General features: G+C 36.7%; 1 protein-coding gene across 8 annotated transcripts in view; it reads left to right on the top strand.

Moving 5' to 3' along the window:
* KIF21A (kinesin family member 21A) overlaps positions 1-19,616 on the top strand; it is a 140,861-nt gene that overhangs the window by 81,291 nt on the left and 39,954 nt on the right. For all 8 annotated transcript variants that reach the window (XM_079774806.1, XM_079774805.1, XM_079774804.1 and 5 more), the window contains exons 9-16: positions 100-289; positions 665-728; positions 5,554-5,757; positions 16,569-16,659; positions 17,066-17,183; positions 17,571-17,759; positions 18,181-18,380; positions 19,468-19,575. In XM_079774806.1, the coding sequence (XP_079630932.1) occupies positions 100-289; positions 665-728; positions 5,554-5,757; positions 16,569-16,659; positions 17,066-17,183; positions 17,571-17,759; positions 18,181-18,380; positions 19,468-19,575 (1,164 nt within the window). The remainder of the gene's footprint in view (positions 1-99; positions 290-664; positions 729-5,553; positions 5,758-16,568; positions 16,660-17,065; positions 17,184-17,570; positions 17,760-18,180; positions 18,381-19,467; positions 19,576-19,616) is intronic.

Below are 19,616 nucleotides of genomic sequence, written 5' to 3'. Positions count from 1 at the left end.
CTCTTGGTTGTAGAACTGCATAGTCCTGTAATATCCTTAAACAAATCTCTTGTGTATTTAAGGCTCCTCAACCAACAGGGAAATCTTTTTCTTCCCTAGGGTAAAAGAATAATTGATGAGGAGGGAGTGGAAAGCATCAATGACATGTTTCATGAGAATGCTATGCTACAGACTGAGAATAACAACCTGCGTGTAAGAATTAAAGCCATGCAGGAGACGGTTGATGCACTGAGGACCAGAATCACCCAGCTTGTTAGTGATCAGGCCAACCAGGTTCTTGCCAGAGCAGGTAAGCGTGTAGGGTGGGACGAGTAAGGGATTCACCTCGGGAGAGCAGGGCACATTCTTTGTGTTCATTAATTATCTCGAACATTTGAAGTAGAAATGTCAATCTGTGTACAATGAAGTAGAAATGTACAATCCATGATTTTCAGTTAAATGCTTAATTTGTAAATAATACATTCTTACAGGAACAAAATGTGCCCTTTACTTTGCTATTTTATCTTGCTATCTGCTTGTGTAGTTTAGGGTGGAAAATTTGCTGTAGGACTTGTGTTTTAGAGCATTATTATTTTGTTTCTGTAACTTAGTGTTTTTTCTCCCATTCTGTTTTGTTGAAGTTTTAATTTGAAGGAAATCCTTAACTTCGTTTTTTATCTTGCAGGGGAAGGGAATGAGGAGATCAGTAATATGATTCACAGTTATATCAAAGAAATTGAAGATCTCAGGTACAGTTCATGGTCTGTAAGATATAATGCACATTTTGGGCTTTTCAGTGCAGTAATATTGCTAGCTGTTGGGTTTATTGTTTAGTCATTGTTCACGGTGATATTTCTGCCCTTTGGTCAGGTTACCTGTAGGGGAATAGGTACTTGCCTTTCCATAATGTCACGTCCCAAACAACTTTCCTTCCGTCTCTTCCCATATTATGTCCCCATGTTATCTTCCTACTCTGGTTGTCATACCCCTCATGGGAACTTACCCAACCTGACACACAGGACAGGCATGTGGATTGACCTTTAGTGCCTTCCCTCACCATTTGGGAATGGTCAACATCAATGACTCATCTCTGATTTTTTATTGTTATTGTTAATCCTCACCCAAGGATATTTTTTCATTGAGTTTTTTTTTTTTTTTTGAGAAGGTGAAAAGGAGGGAGAGAGGTACATGCTCTTGACCAGAATTGAACCCGGGACCCGTTAGTCCGCGGGCTGACCTCTAGCCACTGAACCAAATTGGCTAGGGCTCATCTCTAATTTTAAAAATCTCTGATCACTCCGGTTCCCTTCTGCTTTTTCAGCTACACCTTTTGTGTGAATCATTGCACCCCTACCACTTTGCCTGCCTCTGTGGTACAGAGGCTCATTCATCACTCACATTTCACACACATACTGCAAATGCTCACTATGTGCCAGCCACCATGCCATGACTGAGCAAGTGTGACATAAACAAGGAGTTCACAGTCTAGGTGGAGAACTTACAAATAGTAAATGGAATGATAGAAAACAGTGAAAGGAATGTCATCGCCTGAGCCCAGACTGTGGGAATAGGGATCGAAAAGAAGGTCAGGGACACTAATCGTTTCTATAGTATGTTCAGATTTCATGGTTTGTCCTGATGGCTCAGCTACTTTCTCTTGCAGTAAAACCACAGTCAGCTCCATGGGGAGCATCTAAGTAGCTCAGATCTCATTTCTGTACACATTTGCCGAAAATAGCCAAGCGGGAAATGTTTCACAGCTACCCTAACTCTAACACATCTCCATCTTGTATCTGTGTTCTCTTTCCCTTTCTCTTCCTTTCTCTTCCTCTGACTATTCTAGAGATTCTTTTTTTTTAACTTTAAAATATATTTTTTAATTGATTTCACAGAGGCAGGGAGAGAGAAAGATAGAAACATTAATGATGAGAGAGAATCACCAATTGGCTGCCTCCTGCACGCCCCCTCCTGGGATGGAGCCCACAACCTGGGCATGTGCCCTAACTGGGAATCGAGATGTGACCCCCCCTCGTTCATAGGTCAACGTTCAACCACTGAGCCATACTGGCTGGGCTAGTCTAACAATTCTTAAACAGAGATGAGTAATGTTTCCATTGTTCTTGCCTCTGCTAGGCATATTGGATCCCTTAAGTGTTTCAAAAGCAAAAAACAAATGAGCAGACATCTGATGTGGCAATAGATAGAGTGACTCTATTAACTGTTACTTTTTTTCTTATACATGTCTCCAAGCTTTACCTTTTTGGCAGAGACTGTTGGGCCACTGGGTACTGGTCCTGGTCAGCAGCCAAGTTGGGCTTGCATTTCCATCCTGTGTGGGCAGTGCTCATTCCTGCCTACTGCCCAAAACGTCTTTCTTCATTCTGTAGCACCCATCTTTACCTTCCCTGACACACACCTGACATCCGTCTTTCAGTTCCTGAAGATTCTCCTCCTGCTCCTAGCCTGCTTTTCTTTTATTTCCTCGGCACTGGCCAACCATGAAGGCTGATCCCCTGCTCTGGTTATTGTGCCCTGTTCCCTGTCTTCCACCCTGTTATTCTAAGGCCTTACCTAAGCTTGCTCTCTCCTTTGGACAAATGGCTTCAGTGGTACTCTTTCCTAGAAGACTGATGTGGTCATTTCCACTCCTCCTAGTGACTGAAGCAGCATTAAATAGCTTCCTTCCAGTTCTCAACTTAGGACCATTCTTTGTTTTTTGTTAATCCTCACCTGAGGAAGTTTTTTCCATTGATTTTTAGAGAGAGTGGAAGGGAGGGGGAGAGACAGAGAGAGAGAAACATTGATGTGAGAGGGACACATGGATTGGCTCCCAGACCAGGTACCTGCCCTCGACCAAAATCAAACCGAAACTTTTTGATAAAATAGTTATTATTTGTTAAATACATTATCAGTCAGGTGAGTTTTAAATTCATTGTATCATTGATCCTCACAATAATTCTAGGAAAGTATATATTTTTCATCTTCATTTTACAGAGGAAATAGTGGAGGCTTTTAGAGATGAATGGTCCAAGATTTAGTGAATAACAGAGTTGAGAGGCAAGCCCTCAGTCAGTTCCTTCCCAGGGAAGTCTGGGTACTTCCTTTCATGCCTCACTGCTTAGCCTCCTGTTAAATGAAATGCAGGCAGCAATTAGTGGATGGGTGGATGAGTGTGAAGGGAAAGAGAGACTCTCTCTCTACAGCCCATAAAAAAAAAAAAAAGCAGCAGGTTCTGCTAATGTAGCATGGGATTTGTGGAGATGAGCCCTAAAGGTTTTAGCCTTAATCAGCACCAAGATTGAAGAAACATTGACTATGCCCCTACCAAATGCAAAATTCCTATATAATAAAAGCCTAATATGCTAAGTGTCCGGTTGTCCAGACCTTTGTTCAACCAATCAAAGTGTAATATGCTAATGATATGCTAAGTCCACTCAACCACTTGCTATGATGTGCACTGACCACCAGGGACCAGACACTCCAACTGGTAGGTTAGCGTACTGTTGGGGTCCGGCCCATCAGAACTGAGCGAGACAGGCCGGGCACTCCCTGGAGCCCTCCTGCAGTCCCTCCCAGGCTGGCCAACCTACCGCGTCCCTCCCCTGCCCTGATCATGCACCAGAGGGGTCCCTTGGCCTGGCCTGCGTCCTCTCACAATCCAGGCTGAGGGACCCCCCCGAATGCATGAATTTCATGCACTGAGCCTCTAGTTTAAAATAAAAACACAAGTTGTCTATTATATAAATCAGCCAATTAAAATACAGGTCATTATGGACAGTTCATTTATTATATTTTCATTTGTTATTAATATTCATCATTATGCACCCAAGCTTTGTGATAGATATTGAAAATACAGAAAAGTACAAATTTTGACTTTGAGTTTTGACTTTTTATAGTTAAGCTGAGTTTTTATACTTTGGTTGCCTTCTTTTTTTTTATTTTCTTGTCAATCCTCACCCGAGGATATTCTTTTCATTGATTTTGAGAAAGATTATTTAGAGAGAGTGGAAAGTGAGGGAGAGAGAAGGAGAGAGAGAAACATCAATGTGAGAAAGACACATCGATTGGTTGACTCCCACACATGCCCCGACTGAGGCTGGGGGATCGAACCTGCAACCCGGGTATGTGCCATTGACTGGAAATCAAACCCACAACCTTTTGATGTGCAGGTCGATGCTCTACCCACTTAGCAGTACCAGTCAGGGCTTCGGTTGTCTTCTTGTTTTAAAACTGACATTATATTTCTGATTTCTTTAAAATAATTTTGAAGTCACTTAACCTAGAAGTTTGTACACAGCTATTTAACCAGTTAAAAATATTATAATTATTGTTCTGCTCACATATGACACCAGATATATAATCAAACAATTTCATTAAAAATTAGTAGGACACTAACTGGAAACATATATTCATTGATTTCTATACACTCCATCTCTAGCCAGTTTCAACAGTGTCATGAATAATTTTGGTAGATAATGAAAAAACACAGAACTGACTATGCCTTTGAGAGCTTAATAGTTGCAAATAATCTAACATTTTTCTCTGAAATATTTATACATATGGCAAAAGTGCTTAGTATTACAGTTTTGAGGTAGAGTGTAGTAAGTTTTCTTTTTACAGCCCTGTCTCAGTCACCTTTGCCAATTGTCCTTGGAAATCTATTATATTGAAGTAGAGAACTGTGTTCTTGATGGTTTCAATCAAATCAAAATAAAGAGACTGGCCTGGAGGACTCTCTGAATCTCTTTTAGTCTCAAATCCAGGGTCATTCTGTAGTTTTGCATATTACTGACAGGACATTCATTATTCCCCTCTCATTAGTAGAATGACTTGAGCAAACAAAAGAATTCTTTCAATTATCAGACTCAGGTTTCCTTGGAGATATCATCTTTTCCCATGACATATTCAGGAGCCAGATGTCTCTCAGACAGTTAGGGGCAACTTTGACTAACTTGTTCTTTGCAAAGATTTGGGAATGCTATTATAGCTTGATGAATGAGGAACTGAAAGGTTGGGAACCATGCTGCTTGCATAGGTTAAGTTTAAATGATGGCTTTGCAAAGCAAGGATAACTAATGCCTAGTGGCCAGAATGCAAGCAATCTAATTGCTCTTGGCACTTTTGAGCATGAAGAGTGTGATTTCAAATTTGTAATTATATAACCAGGGAATTAAAAAATACCCTCCCTACACATTAATGTTTGTGAACAAATTTATTTAAAAACAAAACCTACCTTGTAGCAATGTTGAAAGACATTCTGGAAATCTTTTTTAGCATGCAAAACAACTCATTTAAAATGCCTATGTATTCCTGCTGTAGTCAACTTCGTAGAGGCAGAAAGTAGAATGGTGGCTGCCAGGGACTGGGAGGAGAGGGGAGTGAAGGGTTCGTGCTTCATGGGTACAGAGTTTCAGTTGGAGAAGATGAAGTTCTGGAGATAGATGATGACAGTGGTTGCAACAACAGGGTTAATATACTTGGTGGTGCAGAACTGGTTAGGGTGGAGCATTTTATGTTACGTATTTTTGCCACAATAAAAAATGTTTCCTATTTAAATATGTTTTTATTTACTAGGGCAAAATTATTAGAAAGTGAAGCAGTAAATGAGAACCTTCGGAAGAACTTGACAAGAGCCACAGCAAGATCACCGTATTTCAGTGGACCATCAGCTTTCTCTCCCGCTATACTATCCTCAGACAAGGAAACCATTGAAATTATAGACCTAGCTAAGAAAGATTTAGAGAAGCTGAAAAGGAAAGAAAAGAAGAAGAAAAAAAGGTAGTGTTTTAAAATCACTGGTCTATGAATCCCTATTTTTTTTTCTTTACTTTTCAGGATATTTTAATTTGTGATTACAGTGAGTATACATAGTCTCATAAATATATTAGTAAATAAAATGCCATTTAAATTAGCTGACAATTATAATTATGCTTCTAATAGTTTATCTCTACTTATATGTAAAAAAGTTAAATTATGATATTATGGTAATGAATTTTATTTAGACTATGACAAGGTAAAATTACTATTAGAGACCTTCGTTCAACCTATTTTATTATTTCTTCAGATAGCTGCTTTTGCATTCCATTCATCTTTCTTTTCTGCAAAGCTTGCTGTACCATTATGACTCAATGTTTTCATCCCCCCCTCCCCCCATTTTCTAATGCGATTAAATAGTCTCTTGGATACATTCTAGTTCCTGTCTAGATTAGTTTAACTAAAGGCTAAACCTATCCATCAGGCTGTCACTTAATATTATTTGGTTTCTTAAATATTTTCTGCCGGGCTCCAATTTGATTATATGACAGTTATTTATTACCTAAATCTTCCCACAAGGAATTATTCACCTTTCACCACTGTTCTAGGTTTTCTTTTCCTTGCATCCTGATAATATTCCCTCCTGAAATCAACTGGGTGCAAAGAAGAGAAGAAAAATAAAAATTTGACTGTTGATAGTGTGTGAGTGGTTAAATACTCATAAATTCTTGACATGTTTACATATGGATTCTATGGTGCAGTCAGATATATTTTGAACTTGCCAGTCAAAATAATTTTAAGCATTTTTGGCTAGATATTCAAAAGGAAGCACAGCTATCTTATTTACCAAATGTTTGTTACAGGGGATGCACTTTGTAGAATTATTATTGACATGTAGTCTACCTACTGCTTTGCTCAGTTTATTTAGAAATTTATTTAGGCAACCAGCATTTCTTCCATGAAAAAAAAGTTGGTCAAAGTTATTGGAGGTAAAATTCTTCATATTAATTCTGCTTGTGTCCTTGAGTTAAAAAGGAATGATTAAAATAATTAAAATAAGGAGTTACACATCTGTAGTTAGAAGGCATTGCAATTGAAGTTGCATACTTAAGATATTGATGTCTTAGCAGGTGTTTTTCATGGAGGCTGATTATGGCAGCATTAAGAAATATATAATAATGCCCTAGCAGGCCTAGCTGGTTTGACTCAGTGGATAGATCGTCAGCCTGCGGATTGAAAGGTCCGGTTTCGATTCCAGTCAAGGGCACACGCCCTGATTGTGGCTTGATCCCCAGTAGGGGCTGTTCAGGAGGCAGCCAATCAATGATCTCTCTCATCATTAATGTTTCTATCGCTCTCTCCCTCTCCCTTCCTCTCTGAAATCAATTAAAAAAAATATAATGATTCCCTCTTATGCAGAGCAATTAAGAATGATCATAGAATTATCAAAACCACTGTGACCCAACAAAATGAGACTTATGATTTAGTTATAAAATCTAATTCTGTAGTTGGTCACAATGTCAAAGGTTATGACTTATTTTTAAAGGATTAGGTGGTTTGTGTTCATGAATAATAAATACAACCAAGGGTACATTTCCCAAGGTTCTCCTCTGTTCTTTTGTGTTAAATTTAGAAATGTTACAGTATCACCTGTTGGATATAAATAAATGAAAATAGACAGGGATCCCAATAGAAACATAGGCTTTTTTGACATTCTTGCAGTGATCATAGATAATCTCAAATCAGTACCTCTGATGCAGGTTATTTTTGTGACAATGCAGAGTTGTAAGCATTTTGACTGGTAAATAGCATTAAAGGAAAAAACATCTTATTATTAAGATTTGTCTCTGTTGCTTTACTCTGGAACTCATAACCACTTCAAGATAAAAAATATTTAATAATTTCAGTGATTCTTTTAGATGTAATAATTATTAAGGTAAAAATAATAGCAGATTTAATACTAGGAAGAAATCACCAAACAACTGGTTTTAAACATGAAAATACAAGTGGGGGGGAAAAGTTATTTCCTAATAAAAAGTGATATGATATTTAAAAAAAATTTGAGGAGAAAAATAAGCCAGATAAATTGAGAGATATTATTTTAATGTGTGAAAAAGTGGAAGATAGCTTAGAATTAGAAAAACGAATATTTACTAAAGATTAATAACTCTTATAAGTGTTTTTAAAAATGCTTTATAAATCATTTTCACACACATGTTAGTGTGTCTTTGTAAAACAGAAACTATATAATGTAGTGTGAACCCATAAAAATTTTGGGTACCATAGACTGTATAACTGTAAAAGCCTTTAGAACCAGTTTATGAATTTACTTAACCACAAATATAAATTTAAGTTTAATAGAATTTTTCTTACCACACTATTCAAACGTTGTTGTGGATTAAAAAATGAAAACCAATACTATTTTACTAGGTTGGATAAAGATTTTGTTCACCATTAGTAACTTTTAGCTATAGATCCAAATAACTGTTAGCTGCATGTAATGTTCCTATTTTTAAAATGCAGGTAAGCTCTCATTTTAGCCAAAGGGTTTGCTGCAGGTTAAAACAAGTAAAGATTTCCAGAAATGTTGAGAAGGACATCAGGTTTACTGAACTGAGTGATAGTCTTCCATAGGAACTTGATGGAGGCGATAGCTGATTGGATATGTTGATTTTGGTTGAGTTGTGTTACATGCCTCAGATTTATTTATTTTATTTATCAGAGAGACATTACAAAATCTGGGTTCTGCCTCAGTCTTACAGATACAGTAAGTTCAATTAAAAATTGTTTGGAACTGGACTAATTTTTCTCTAGAAAGTGTTATCAATACCTAGTGTCCAGGTTTCCCAACTCACACAAAATGAGTTTTACCCATTTTATAGTGTGGTAAAAGCAAGTCAGAAGGGAATAGGAAAAGACAAAAGAGGGGAAAGAGACTTTCACTTTCATGGGTGTAGCCAACCTTTGGCCCCGGGGGGGGGGGGGGGATGTGAATTTCTGCCTTCGTTGTTTTTTCTTATTCCCATCTACTGACTTTCTGTGTCCTCCTGCTGCCTCAGCCCCTGCGTCCATTACACAGTCAGTTCTCATGCAAGTCTCCAAACGACTCCCAGTTTAAAAACCATCTGCTTTCTTCTGATTTCTTTAAATTCATACTTGGGAGCGAAGCCATCTGACAAAAGGAATTCATGCCAGTGGCAATGACTTATAACCAGTAAGTTTCTTTTCTAGGGATGTCTGTAATTTTGCAAGAGGAAACATTAATCCAAACACTAGAATTTGGGGCAGCAACCCCATCAAGGAAAAAATAAAAAATCCAGTCATGCAGGAAAGAATTGTTTTATTACCACCTTTTAGCTGAGAGTTCCCAAACCTGTCCGGGGCCCCACCTTTGGGTTCTCATAGCTGCTTTCTTCCCTCCCCACTGAATCCACAGGTTCTTTAGAAGCTCCGTGTCTTTTAATTTACTTTGTTTTGTGCTGTTACTTTTTGGTTTCAGTGGCTACAGGGCCTCTGACATTGTAAGTGTTGGTAGGAAGAGCCGCAACTGGGTCATTTTTAGCTGAGTGGCATTTGTGTTCAAGGTAGACACCCTACGTCCCGTTTTACATGCAAGTTTCACCCTCTTCGGCATCAGCGTCTTTGTCAAAGCTACAACCCATAGTTGATATGTGGCGTTTTAAGGATTGCTCTTCTACCTTTGTGTTGATCTGTAACATAAGTGAAGATAGTAAGAAAATAAGGGCATATGAGAAAATAAGGGAGCCCTAGCCGGTTTGGCTCAGTGGATAGAGTGTTGGCCTGTGGACTCAAGGGTCCTAGGTTCGAGTCCAGTCAAGGGCACATGCCCGGGTTGCGGGCTCGATCCCCAGTAGGGGTTGTACAGGAGGCAGCCGATCAATGATTCTCTCTCATCATTGATGTTTCTATCTCTCTCCCTCTCCCTTCCTCTCTGAAATCAATAAAAACATACGCTAAAAAAGAAAAAAAAAAGGGAGAATAATTGAATAGACTATATTGCCTGCCTTTCAGTTACATAAACATTTTAGAACGGTTAACAAGATTTGCACCTGCCTCTCTGCCTGCCCCACCACCCCCTCATATAGAAATACAGTATTGTAATGGGACTAAATAAAAAAACTGAAATTCCTTTAAGTTATGGAGAAGTACCAGATTATTAGCTTATTCTCTGACCCTCCATTGTCTTTTTTTAAAATTAAATATATTTTATTAATTTTTTTACAGAGAGGAAGGGAGAGGGATAGAGAGTTAGAAACATTGATGAGAGAGAAACATCAATCAGCTGCCTCCTGCACACTCCCCACCGGGGATGTGCCCGCAACCAAGGTACATGCCCTTGACCGGAATCGAACCTGGGACCCTTGAATCCGCAGGCCGACGCTCTATCCACTGAGCCAAACCGGTCAGGGCTCCATTGTCTTTTTGAACTGTTGATTGCAAAGCTTTTCTAAAACGGCAATTGGGGAAGCATCTAAAGTTTAACTACTTCTTAGCTCATTTCATCCGTAGATTTTAAATATAACTCTCTTGTCTAAGGCAAACAAAAATTCTTCATATTGAAAATAGAAAATTTGGTCTGTTTGCCAATGAACCATATCTTTTGAGCCATTATAGCTCATTATCATCAGTATAAACCTAGATTAGAAATAAAGTATTTTTGCATTTTTTATGTATAAAGAAAGTCTATGATTCACACATTTATCCCCATGTTTTTGGATATCTAGCTTTAAATGACTTGCACTGTAAAAAAAAAAACAAAAACCCTAAAACTTCAATTTACTCATCAGACTGTATTATATTTGTATTTCGTGGTGTCAGGTTGAAATTCTAGAAACAGATTTCTTAGGCAATGGCTTTCCTTTTCTATTTTAGCCATTATACTGGACCTTTGAACCCTGGTGACTGTCACTCTGTTGTTTTTTTCTCAGAAAGATTGCTAGTCTCTTTTTGTAATAGCAGTAATATAAGTATATGAGAGAAACAATCACAGGCCAAAAAGCAAAATTCACATGTGGGCACATATGTTACAAAATTAAAAGGAGAACTGGCTTGATAATTCATATCTAAGACTCAGTCTCCTTATTGTAAAATATTGATGACTCTGGAAGATGCTTTTGGAATTCTGGGCAGAAGGGGGATGTATCAAGGTTGCTATATGCTTCTGCAGAGCCTCGTACATCTATCCTTTTGTCTACATGACAAATATTGGTATTCAGTACATTCCATTGAGTAAAGAAGCCCAATTCTGCATATTCAATATTCTTTACATTTATTTCAAAGCCTTTAAGTACATACTTACAGTTTTTTTTATAGTTTTGTGATTGAAATATAATCTTACTAATGGAAGGTACTACATTTCCCATTTTATTGCCACCTTTGCGTTAGATGTCCTTTTGTAGTTAGTTTTTAATAATTAGTACAGTGAGATTATGAGATTTTAATTTTAATTAATAAAATTAAAAAATTTCACTAATATCATAACAATCATATTCATTTGACCATAATACCATTTCATGTATAATTTTAAAATAGAATTTTTTTGGATGTAGTGATGTTCACATGTATATTAAAGTAGAAATCAAGTTTTAAAAGTAGTATTCTAGTATGTAGTATTAATGGTAATTTCATAGTATGGTATAAAGGCATTACTTTTTGAAGTTTTTTTAATGAAAAGTGCTTCTGTAAAGATTTAAAAGGCAGAGGATATCATTGAAAGTAGGCCTTTGTGGGAAACTGAGAAAATTGATCCATTTCAGATTTAAAAGAACAATGGCATCCAAACAATCCTACTATTTATATAAATTGAGACTTTATATTTTATTGCTAAATAATTTCAACTGATAGTCTATTTATTCTTCTTAGATATAATGCTGCTTGTTTTTCTACTTACTTTTTATTCTTACAAAATGTATTGCCTTTTTACTGTGTATTGTCCTTTGATGATATCTTTAAAATTTATTTTAAAGTCTTCAAGCTCATGTTTCATTTTTACCTCCTTATCACTCTCGCTTTTTACTGTCTGGTTTGTCCTTCATTGGCTTGGCCTTCCAATACTGTGCCTCGTGATTTTGAAGGCTACAGAAACTTGAGGAAAGCAATCGAGAAGAAAGAAGGTTGGAATATTTCCCAGGTTTTTTGTTGTTTTTTTTTTTAAATTAAAATGTCATTTAAATTCTTAGTTGCCATTCAAAAGGAAATGTGTTATAGAATTATAAATTGTTTCAGACCAGATTAGCTTGGTGCTTCTAAAAGTGATGTTGATTTTGTAAAATTAAAAATACCAAATATATTTTTGAAAAAACTTTTTAAGTATTTACATTAATTAAAATTCTGTCAATTTCATGTGATTTCAGAATAAAATATCATACTTACGAAGGAGACTTTTTTAGGTTAAGAAATGACCCTCAAACCTCATTTGGCTTTCAGAATGTATCTTTTCAGAAACTTGTGAGCAAACTGGGAATTATTATTTGGGTGGGAATTGTCATTTTGTTGCAGCCCATGCTAAGTCATGGGTGGGATCTCTTCCTCATTTGGTCTAATCTTTGTTGAAAAAAATATTAAAATGTCAACAAAGCAAAAGGAAACTGTGGCCTCACGACAGATACGATTTATAAAACATTTTTAAGGTTCAATTAATAAAACATGTTTTAAAATGTATTTGAAGTGAGTATCAAAGACAAGAAACCTCTGTTTTTTCCACTTGGAATATGAGCAACATTTAGAAGTGCATTTCTCTATATTATAAACACTTGCATTTTAACTCATTCAGAATTATGGTTATTTAAACCAAGTCAAGTAGTTTTTTTTACTTAGAAGAATTTCTCTTCATAGATTTTTCTAAATAAATTCCCAGACTATATAATCAAAATGATTAAGAAAATAAACTGGTTTTAATAATATTTATGTATTTTAGAAGCACCATTCTAGAAATGTCATCTCTTAAAATAAGCCTTTTGAGAACATTTGCTATGCAACAATGAAGTAAACGAATATCTTACTTTAAAAATGAGAGCTTAAAAATTATAATTCCTTGAAATTATTTGACAATTTACATTTCACCATTATATCCTACACATTATATATTATTCTAACGTTTCTGTAATTCTATTCTATACTTCTATAACTTATTTAAAGTATTCTAAAATGAGTCACACTAGAACTCACCTGATTAGTACATATCTAGGACATTATGTTTATCATTGGAATTAAACTAAGGGCTTAAAAATGTCAAATTTCTTCTGTTTTTGAAAATAAGATGCATAGTTCAAGTAGTGTGTGGAAGCATTTTCCCACCTGAAAATATTTAAGCCCTTTAAATGTACTTAGTGGAGTGTTTGCTTCCAACTTTTATATCATCCATAAAGGAGAGCAAAAGCAGAGCAGTTTGATGTTCTAGGACAGAGCTTCTCGAACATGCACAAGCATCCTGATCACCTGGGGAGGGTGATGAAATGTAGGTTCTGGTTCTGTAGGACTGAGGTGGAGCTGAGATTCTGCATTTCTAAAGGCTCCTAGATGATGCTAATGCTTTCCTGACTGTGGACCAAACCTTGAGTGCAGGATCTAGAATACTGGCCTGGGAGACTCAACACCTGGTTTGGGTCCCCTTGAGTGGATTAGTTTACCCAGGCCACAATTTCTTCTTTGGTTGTCAATAAAAATGTTGACACTGGTTGTCAAATGTTAAAGGGGTTCAACCACATGAGCACTTGTGTTCCTTCTAGCTCCAATATTCTTATTCTATGTCAAGTGCAGACTTAAAGATCTTTCATTGCTGTTGAGATAGTTATTTTACATATAATTTGCCCAGTTTATTGAGGAAAACTGGAATATTTGAAGTGCAATAATTATAAAGCATCAACTTGTATTTTAAAAGTTTAAACCTTAAGTGATTTATAAGGGTAAATTAATGTTAAGTTACAATGGATTTTTCTGCATCAGAATTGGCACAAATAGTGAATAATATGAGTTAACTTTATTTTAAGTAAAAAGTAACATTTGTTAAACTGGATACTGGAAGAAGGGAGAGGGTGTGTTGGGTCAAGAGTTTGGAATAAAGTGGTTTTATGGCTATACCTGAGGAAAAGAGAATTTGGGTTAGAATTTGAAGTAATAACAATCCTATCTAATAAAAGAGTAATATGCAGATTGACCATCACTCCAATACACAATATGGCTGCACCCATGTGGTCAAAGATCCTGCCCCCATGTGGACACAAGATGGCCACCACAAGATGGCCAGCAGGGGAGGGCAGTTGGGAGGCACCAGGCCTGCAAGGGAGGGCAGTTGAGAGGGACCAGGCCTGCAAGGGAGGGCAGTTGGAGGCGATCAACCCTGCAGGGGAGGGCAGTTAGGGGTGACCAGGTCGGCAGAGGAGGGAAGTTGGGGGCAAACAGGCTGGCAGGGGAGCAGTTAGGCATCAATCAGGCTGGCAGCGGAGTGATCAGGCTGGCAGGCAGAAGTGGTTAGGGGCAATCAGGAAGGCAGGCAGGCGAGCAGTTGGGAGCCAGCAGTTAAGTGACTATTAGGACCAAACAACTGAAACAACTAGAACGACTGGTCAACTGGTCACTATGACATGCACTGACCACCAGGGGAGCAGACGCTCAATGCAGGAGCTGCCCCTGGTGGTCTGTGCACTCCCACATGAGAGGGATTGTGAGAGGGATGTCCGACTGCCTCTCCGGTGGGATTGGGCCTAAACGGGCAGTCGGACATCCCTCAAGGGGTCCCAGATTGGAGAGGGTGCAGGCTGGGCTGAGGGACATCCCCCCCTCCATGCACGAATTTCGTGCACCGGGCCTCTAGTAATAACATATGCTGCAACAGTTGTAGGTGAGGAAAGGAGACTGCATAGGTGAGGGAAAGGGGAGTGCTGATGGGAAATATCTTTCCTAACACATTCTCCTTTTCTAGCCCTTAACATTAGTCCTATTCTCGACTATAACACAACAGTGTTATGGTACTGACCTTTGAATGGAATGACTGGATGAGTATTTTTTCCAGATTTTCAGCTTGAACTGCACGGTGGTGGAAAATCAGCAGTCCTACTATACATAGTAGAAGTGATGCAAGACAGGCATTCAGTATATTTACCTTTCCCTCTCACAGAATGATTTAACAACATTGATGGAACCCTGTTATAATTTACTTGGTTCCTTCCCAGTTAAGATTGTTTTATTGGTATTGCTACTGCTAGTTTCTTCTCATTCTAGACATCTGTCTTCCATGCGTCTCTATGCATCTTTCAGTTGAACTCCAACATAATTGGTGTGTGTGACCCTTAGGCAGAGGTGCAAAATGGAGGTGTTCATGCACAGTCATAGGGTTAATGTATTTAACACTTGCCGCACATTTATTATGTACATCCTCTGGGTACTGGGAATATAATACTGAACCAAACGACATGATCCCTGCCCTCATGAGGCTTATAGACTAGTGAAGAAGAAAGAAATTAAAGAGATAATCCATAAATATACATTAATTAAGAACTCTGAAAAATGCATACAAAGGAAAAGTATTTATAATTTCTGTTGTCTGAGTACAAAAATATTGTGGAGCACTGGGACTTAGAGTTAAAAATTAAAGTTTAATTATAATAACAAAACCTAAAAAGTTTAAATTTTTAGTCTAGACTCTGAAAATAAATCCATGTATTAGGGCAACTATTTACTATAGCAGAATATCTGAAAGAAATGCTAGCTGTTGTAAAGTTATTGTGATAGAGTTTTTAAGCTCGTGCTAGGGGGTATTTTATTTGGAGAATATTGCCTTATTCGAGTATTCTTTTCATTCTTAATATCTTGAAAATGTTACTGTAGCACAAGAGGAAATTTTTCACATGTAGATTCACGTAAAGTTCACTTTCTTAATATTACTTGGCTTGATTAAATGTACAAGTCTAGTGTGCAGAAGTGTAACATCTGTGCATAATTGATTATGATTGCTAAACCCCTAAAAGGGTGAAGTGATTTAAGTGTGCAAAAACTTTGCTCACTGTAGAGTCTGTCTTTTTCTCAGGGCTACCAGGGCTGACCTAGTTTAGTTATAACCATTAGCTGGCAGGAGTGTGTAGTTAAGTGTGTAGTTAGTACTCGATGACTGAAGAGAAGGCTTCTATATTTATGGCGCATCTTGTGGCAGACCCTGAAACTTTCTGTTCACTCAGAGGTCAGCCTGGCCTTCAGACAGTTTTGATGTGCAAAGACCCATTTCTGGGAGATTATCAGAAACAGACCTGCGCTGTAGGTATGGCCTTGGGAAAAAGCATCACGTGCTATGTTATGGGAGGAGATCTGAACGCGGATGGGTACAGCCAGTATAGACAAATTTACTGTGGGCAGATTTATTCTGGATCTTCAAATTTATTCTTAAATGTATTAGATAAAAATGCAGTTTTTGTATCTTTGTATTTAGATGAGAAAAGTTGTACATGTTAAGGTGAGAGAACAAAAATATTTATTTTTATTTCTTTTTCATTTAAATTGCCTGCCTTCTAGTTAAGTGGCTGTTCCTGTGACTAGTTCTTAGCTGTTTCATCAGTTCTCGTGCTCCCAGGGCATGATCTGTTCCTCAGAGTTTCTGGAAAATAAGTTTCTCCTTCATTAATATTAATCACTGTACTATGGGTTGAATGGCAATTTCTATTTTCCTCTGAAGCATCAGACACGATAACTTTGGTCAGTAAAATGATCAATTCTTCCAGTATGTTTTCCCAAATAATTGATGATTTTTAAGAATCAGAAAGAAAAAAGTGAACCATTTTTCTCTCTACTTTAATACCATATCCTTTTGTTCCTTTTTTCAAAAGTGTGGCTGGTAAAGAGGATAATGCAGACACTGACCAAGAGAAAAAAGAAGAAAAGGGTATTTCAGAAAGAGAAAACAATGAGTTAGACATGGTAAGTATGGAAAAATGAACTTGTAAATTTTAGAACCTGAATTAGGTTGTCCTTGGCTATACTAACTTATGTGTGGAAAAGAGAGGTGGCTATCATGCATCCATTTTAGACTGTGTTTTTTTTTTTTAGAACCTCCTTTCTTTAGATACATGAACTATAAATATTGGCAACTCTCATTTTTGTGCCTTGTGAAAACATTGTGTGTGGGGAGATAGAATACCACGAGAGATGAAGTACTCTTTGATTTAGCACAAAGTTGTTATGTAAATAACCTTAAAATCATGGAATGATTTTTGAACTAATGAAAAGTGAAATTTTTGTACTTTTGCACTTTGTACTCCCTTAGTTTCTCTTAATGAGGTAATCAGTTTGCTTTGCCATATTGTGGTCACAAACCACATTTTAGGAAGAAAATCAAGAAGTGAGTGACCATGAGGATGAGGAAGAGGAGGAGGAGGAGGAAGATGACGATATCGAAGGGGGTGAAAGCTCAGATGAATCAGATTCTGAGTCAGATGAAAAAGGTACTTGCCTTTTGGTACAAGAACAAAAATTCATTTGGGAATTTGATTAAACATGACAAAAAAGTCTTAATTTTCTCAACTTCATTCTTGATGAAACAGCTTTTATGACTGTTGACCTATGTATGCCCTTTAAGGCTCATGCTTCTTCCCTTATTGGGTTTAGTCATTGTGTGATTTCCATTCTTATTTAGTACAAATATATCTGTTGTCCCTGATCAATGTGAACACTTTTTATCTTGTTCACCTGTTTTAGTTTTATCTAGAATATGTTTTTTATAACTGCTAAGTGGATACCTGGATATCATGGTTTTCACACTCTTGCTTGAAAGATAGAATTATGATACATTGGTTTATCCCAGCATTTTTATTTTCTTCTTCTATAAATAGCCAATTATCAAGCAGACTTAGCAAACATTACTTGTGAAATTGCAATCAAGCAAAAGCTAATTGATGAACTAGAAAATAGCCAGAAAAGACTGCAGACACTGAAAAAGCAATATGAAGAGAAGCTAATGATGTTACAACATAAAATTCGGGACACTCAGCTTGAAAGAGACCAGGTGCTTCAAAACTTAGGTAAGAATTATCTCTAATTCAAATTAAAGTTCAAACTAAGTCATCAAAATGGATTTTTATCATCTCTTCCTTTAGAAAAGAAAATTATATTAGAAGCCACATTAAATATCAATGTTTCTCATAAGTTAAATATTTTTTTATTTTGTTTATTTCCCTTTGGTACCTGTCTAGGCTACTTAATTATTTTGTGTGATGTCGTGGTTAATTGTTTTAATGTCTTTGATTTATGCTGGAAACATTTTCTAAATTAAATAGACTTCAATAATTGTTAAACAAGCGAAGAGTAGATAATAAAAGAGAAAATGATTCAGAGACACCCTGGTTTGAGTTTGGGAGGATGTTCTGCTCTAAGGTCATGAGTTGTAAATCTGTGAAATAAAAATCTGCGACTCACAGATTCAGATATCCTTTGATCATTTAGGCTCAGTGGAATCTTACTCAGAAGAAAAGGCCAAAAAAGTTAGATCTGAATATGAAAAGAAACTCCAAGCCATGAATAAAGAATTGCAGAGACTTCAGACCGCCCAGAAAGAGCATGCAAGGTTGCTTAAAAACCAGTCTCAATATGAAAAGCAATTGAAGAAATTGCAGCAGGATGTGATGGAAATGAAAAAAACAAAGGTATTGATTCTATTTTCCATTAAAGTCTGATGTTGAAGATGCTTGTGTCATTTGGGACAAAAATATGATTGTGGTTCTTTCCATATTCAATAAAAGTTAACTATGTCTTCCAAATGATGCACTTCTTTGGGCAATTAGAAGTTGTTTCCTGTTGTCATCCATTATCAAAGCCTTTCTTCAGAGTAGCTGAAAAGCATGTGGTCAACATGGCTTCTGAGACCTTGATGGTATTTCTCTTCTTAAAACCCTTACACAAGGTTAACAAGAATATAAAATATTTCAAACATTCAAAAAAACATAGATAATAATACAATGAACACTATATCTTAATATCCTAGTTTAAGATATTAATTATTAAAGATTTACACAAAGCTTTCTTTATATTAAGTTCCTGATCATATTCTTCTTTCCCTGAGAGGTAACAACTATCTTGAATTTGATGTTTATCACTCCCATGCATAGAAAAGTACAAATTGTCTTCTCTGACTGAAGAGAGTATTTGAATCCTGATCTGTTACCTGCTTTAGTTGTAGGATCAGTTATTAACATTTGGCATACCAATTAATATTGTTTCCTTAAAATAGCAAATGTGGAAATGATTTAGGAAGTAGGTTATTATGTTGTGTATTTGCTGATGACAACAACAGTAGCTAAAAGTATTGGGTGCTTGCTATATGCCAGACACTGTTATAAACACTGCACAGATATTAACTCACTGAATTGTCTTAACAGTTCAGTGCCATAGAACTATTATCTCCATTTTATATGAGAGAAAGCCAAAACCTAAAGAGGTTAAGTAACTCACTCAAGGTGACACAGCGCCTGGTAATAAGTACCAAAAATTTATTCACATAGCAACTGAACCCTGAATACTAGTATAAAAAGCATAAGCAATTGGATAGAAACATATTAGAAATAGAAATGTATTTCACTAAAGTAAGAATTGACCATTTGAAATGCAGCAAAACTCCACATTTCCATGTTGAATTTCTGAATTCTCAGTAATTCATTCCACATGTGTGGTTTACTTAGTGAATGTTGTGATAGAGTAATTCCAATAGATATATTTACCTATTTTTTTTTTTAGGTTCGCCTAATGAAACAAATGAAAGAGGAACAAGAAAAAGCCAGATTGACAGAGTCTAGAAGAAACAGAGAGATTGCTCAATTGAAAAAAGACCAACGTAAAAGAGATGTGAGTGGCCTTCCTTCTGTACGAATGAATGTTGTGAACGG

This window comes from Cnephaeus nilssonii (genome assembly GCF_951640355.1).
Source record: "Cnephaeus nilssonii genome assembly, chromosome: 6".
NCBI classification, from domain to species: Eukaryota; Metazoa; Chordata; class Mammalia; order Chiroptera; family Vespertilionidae; genus Cnephaeus; species Cnephaeus nilssonii.
Note: the sequence above shows the minus strand (reverse complement) of the source record. Positions and strands in the feature narration are given on the sequence as shown.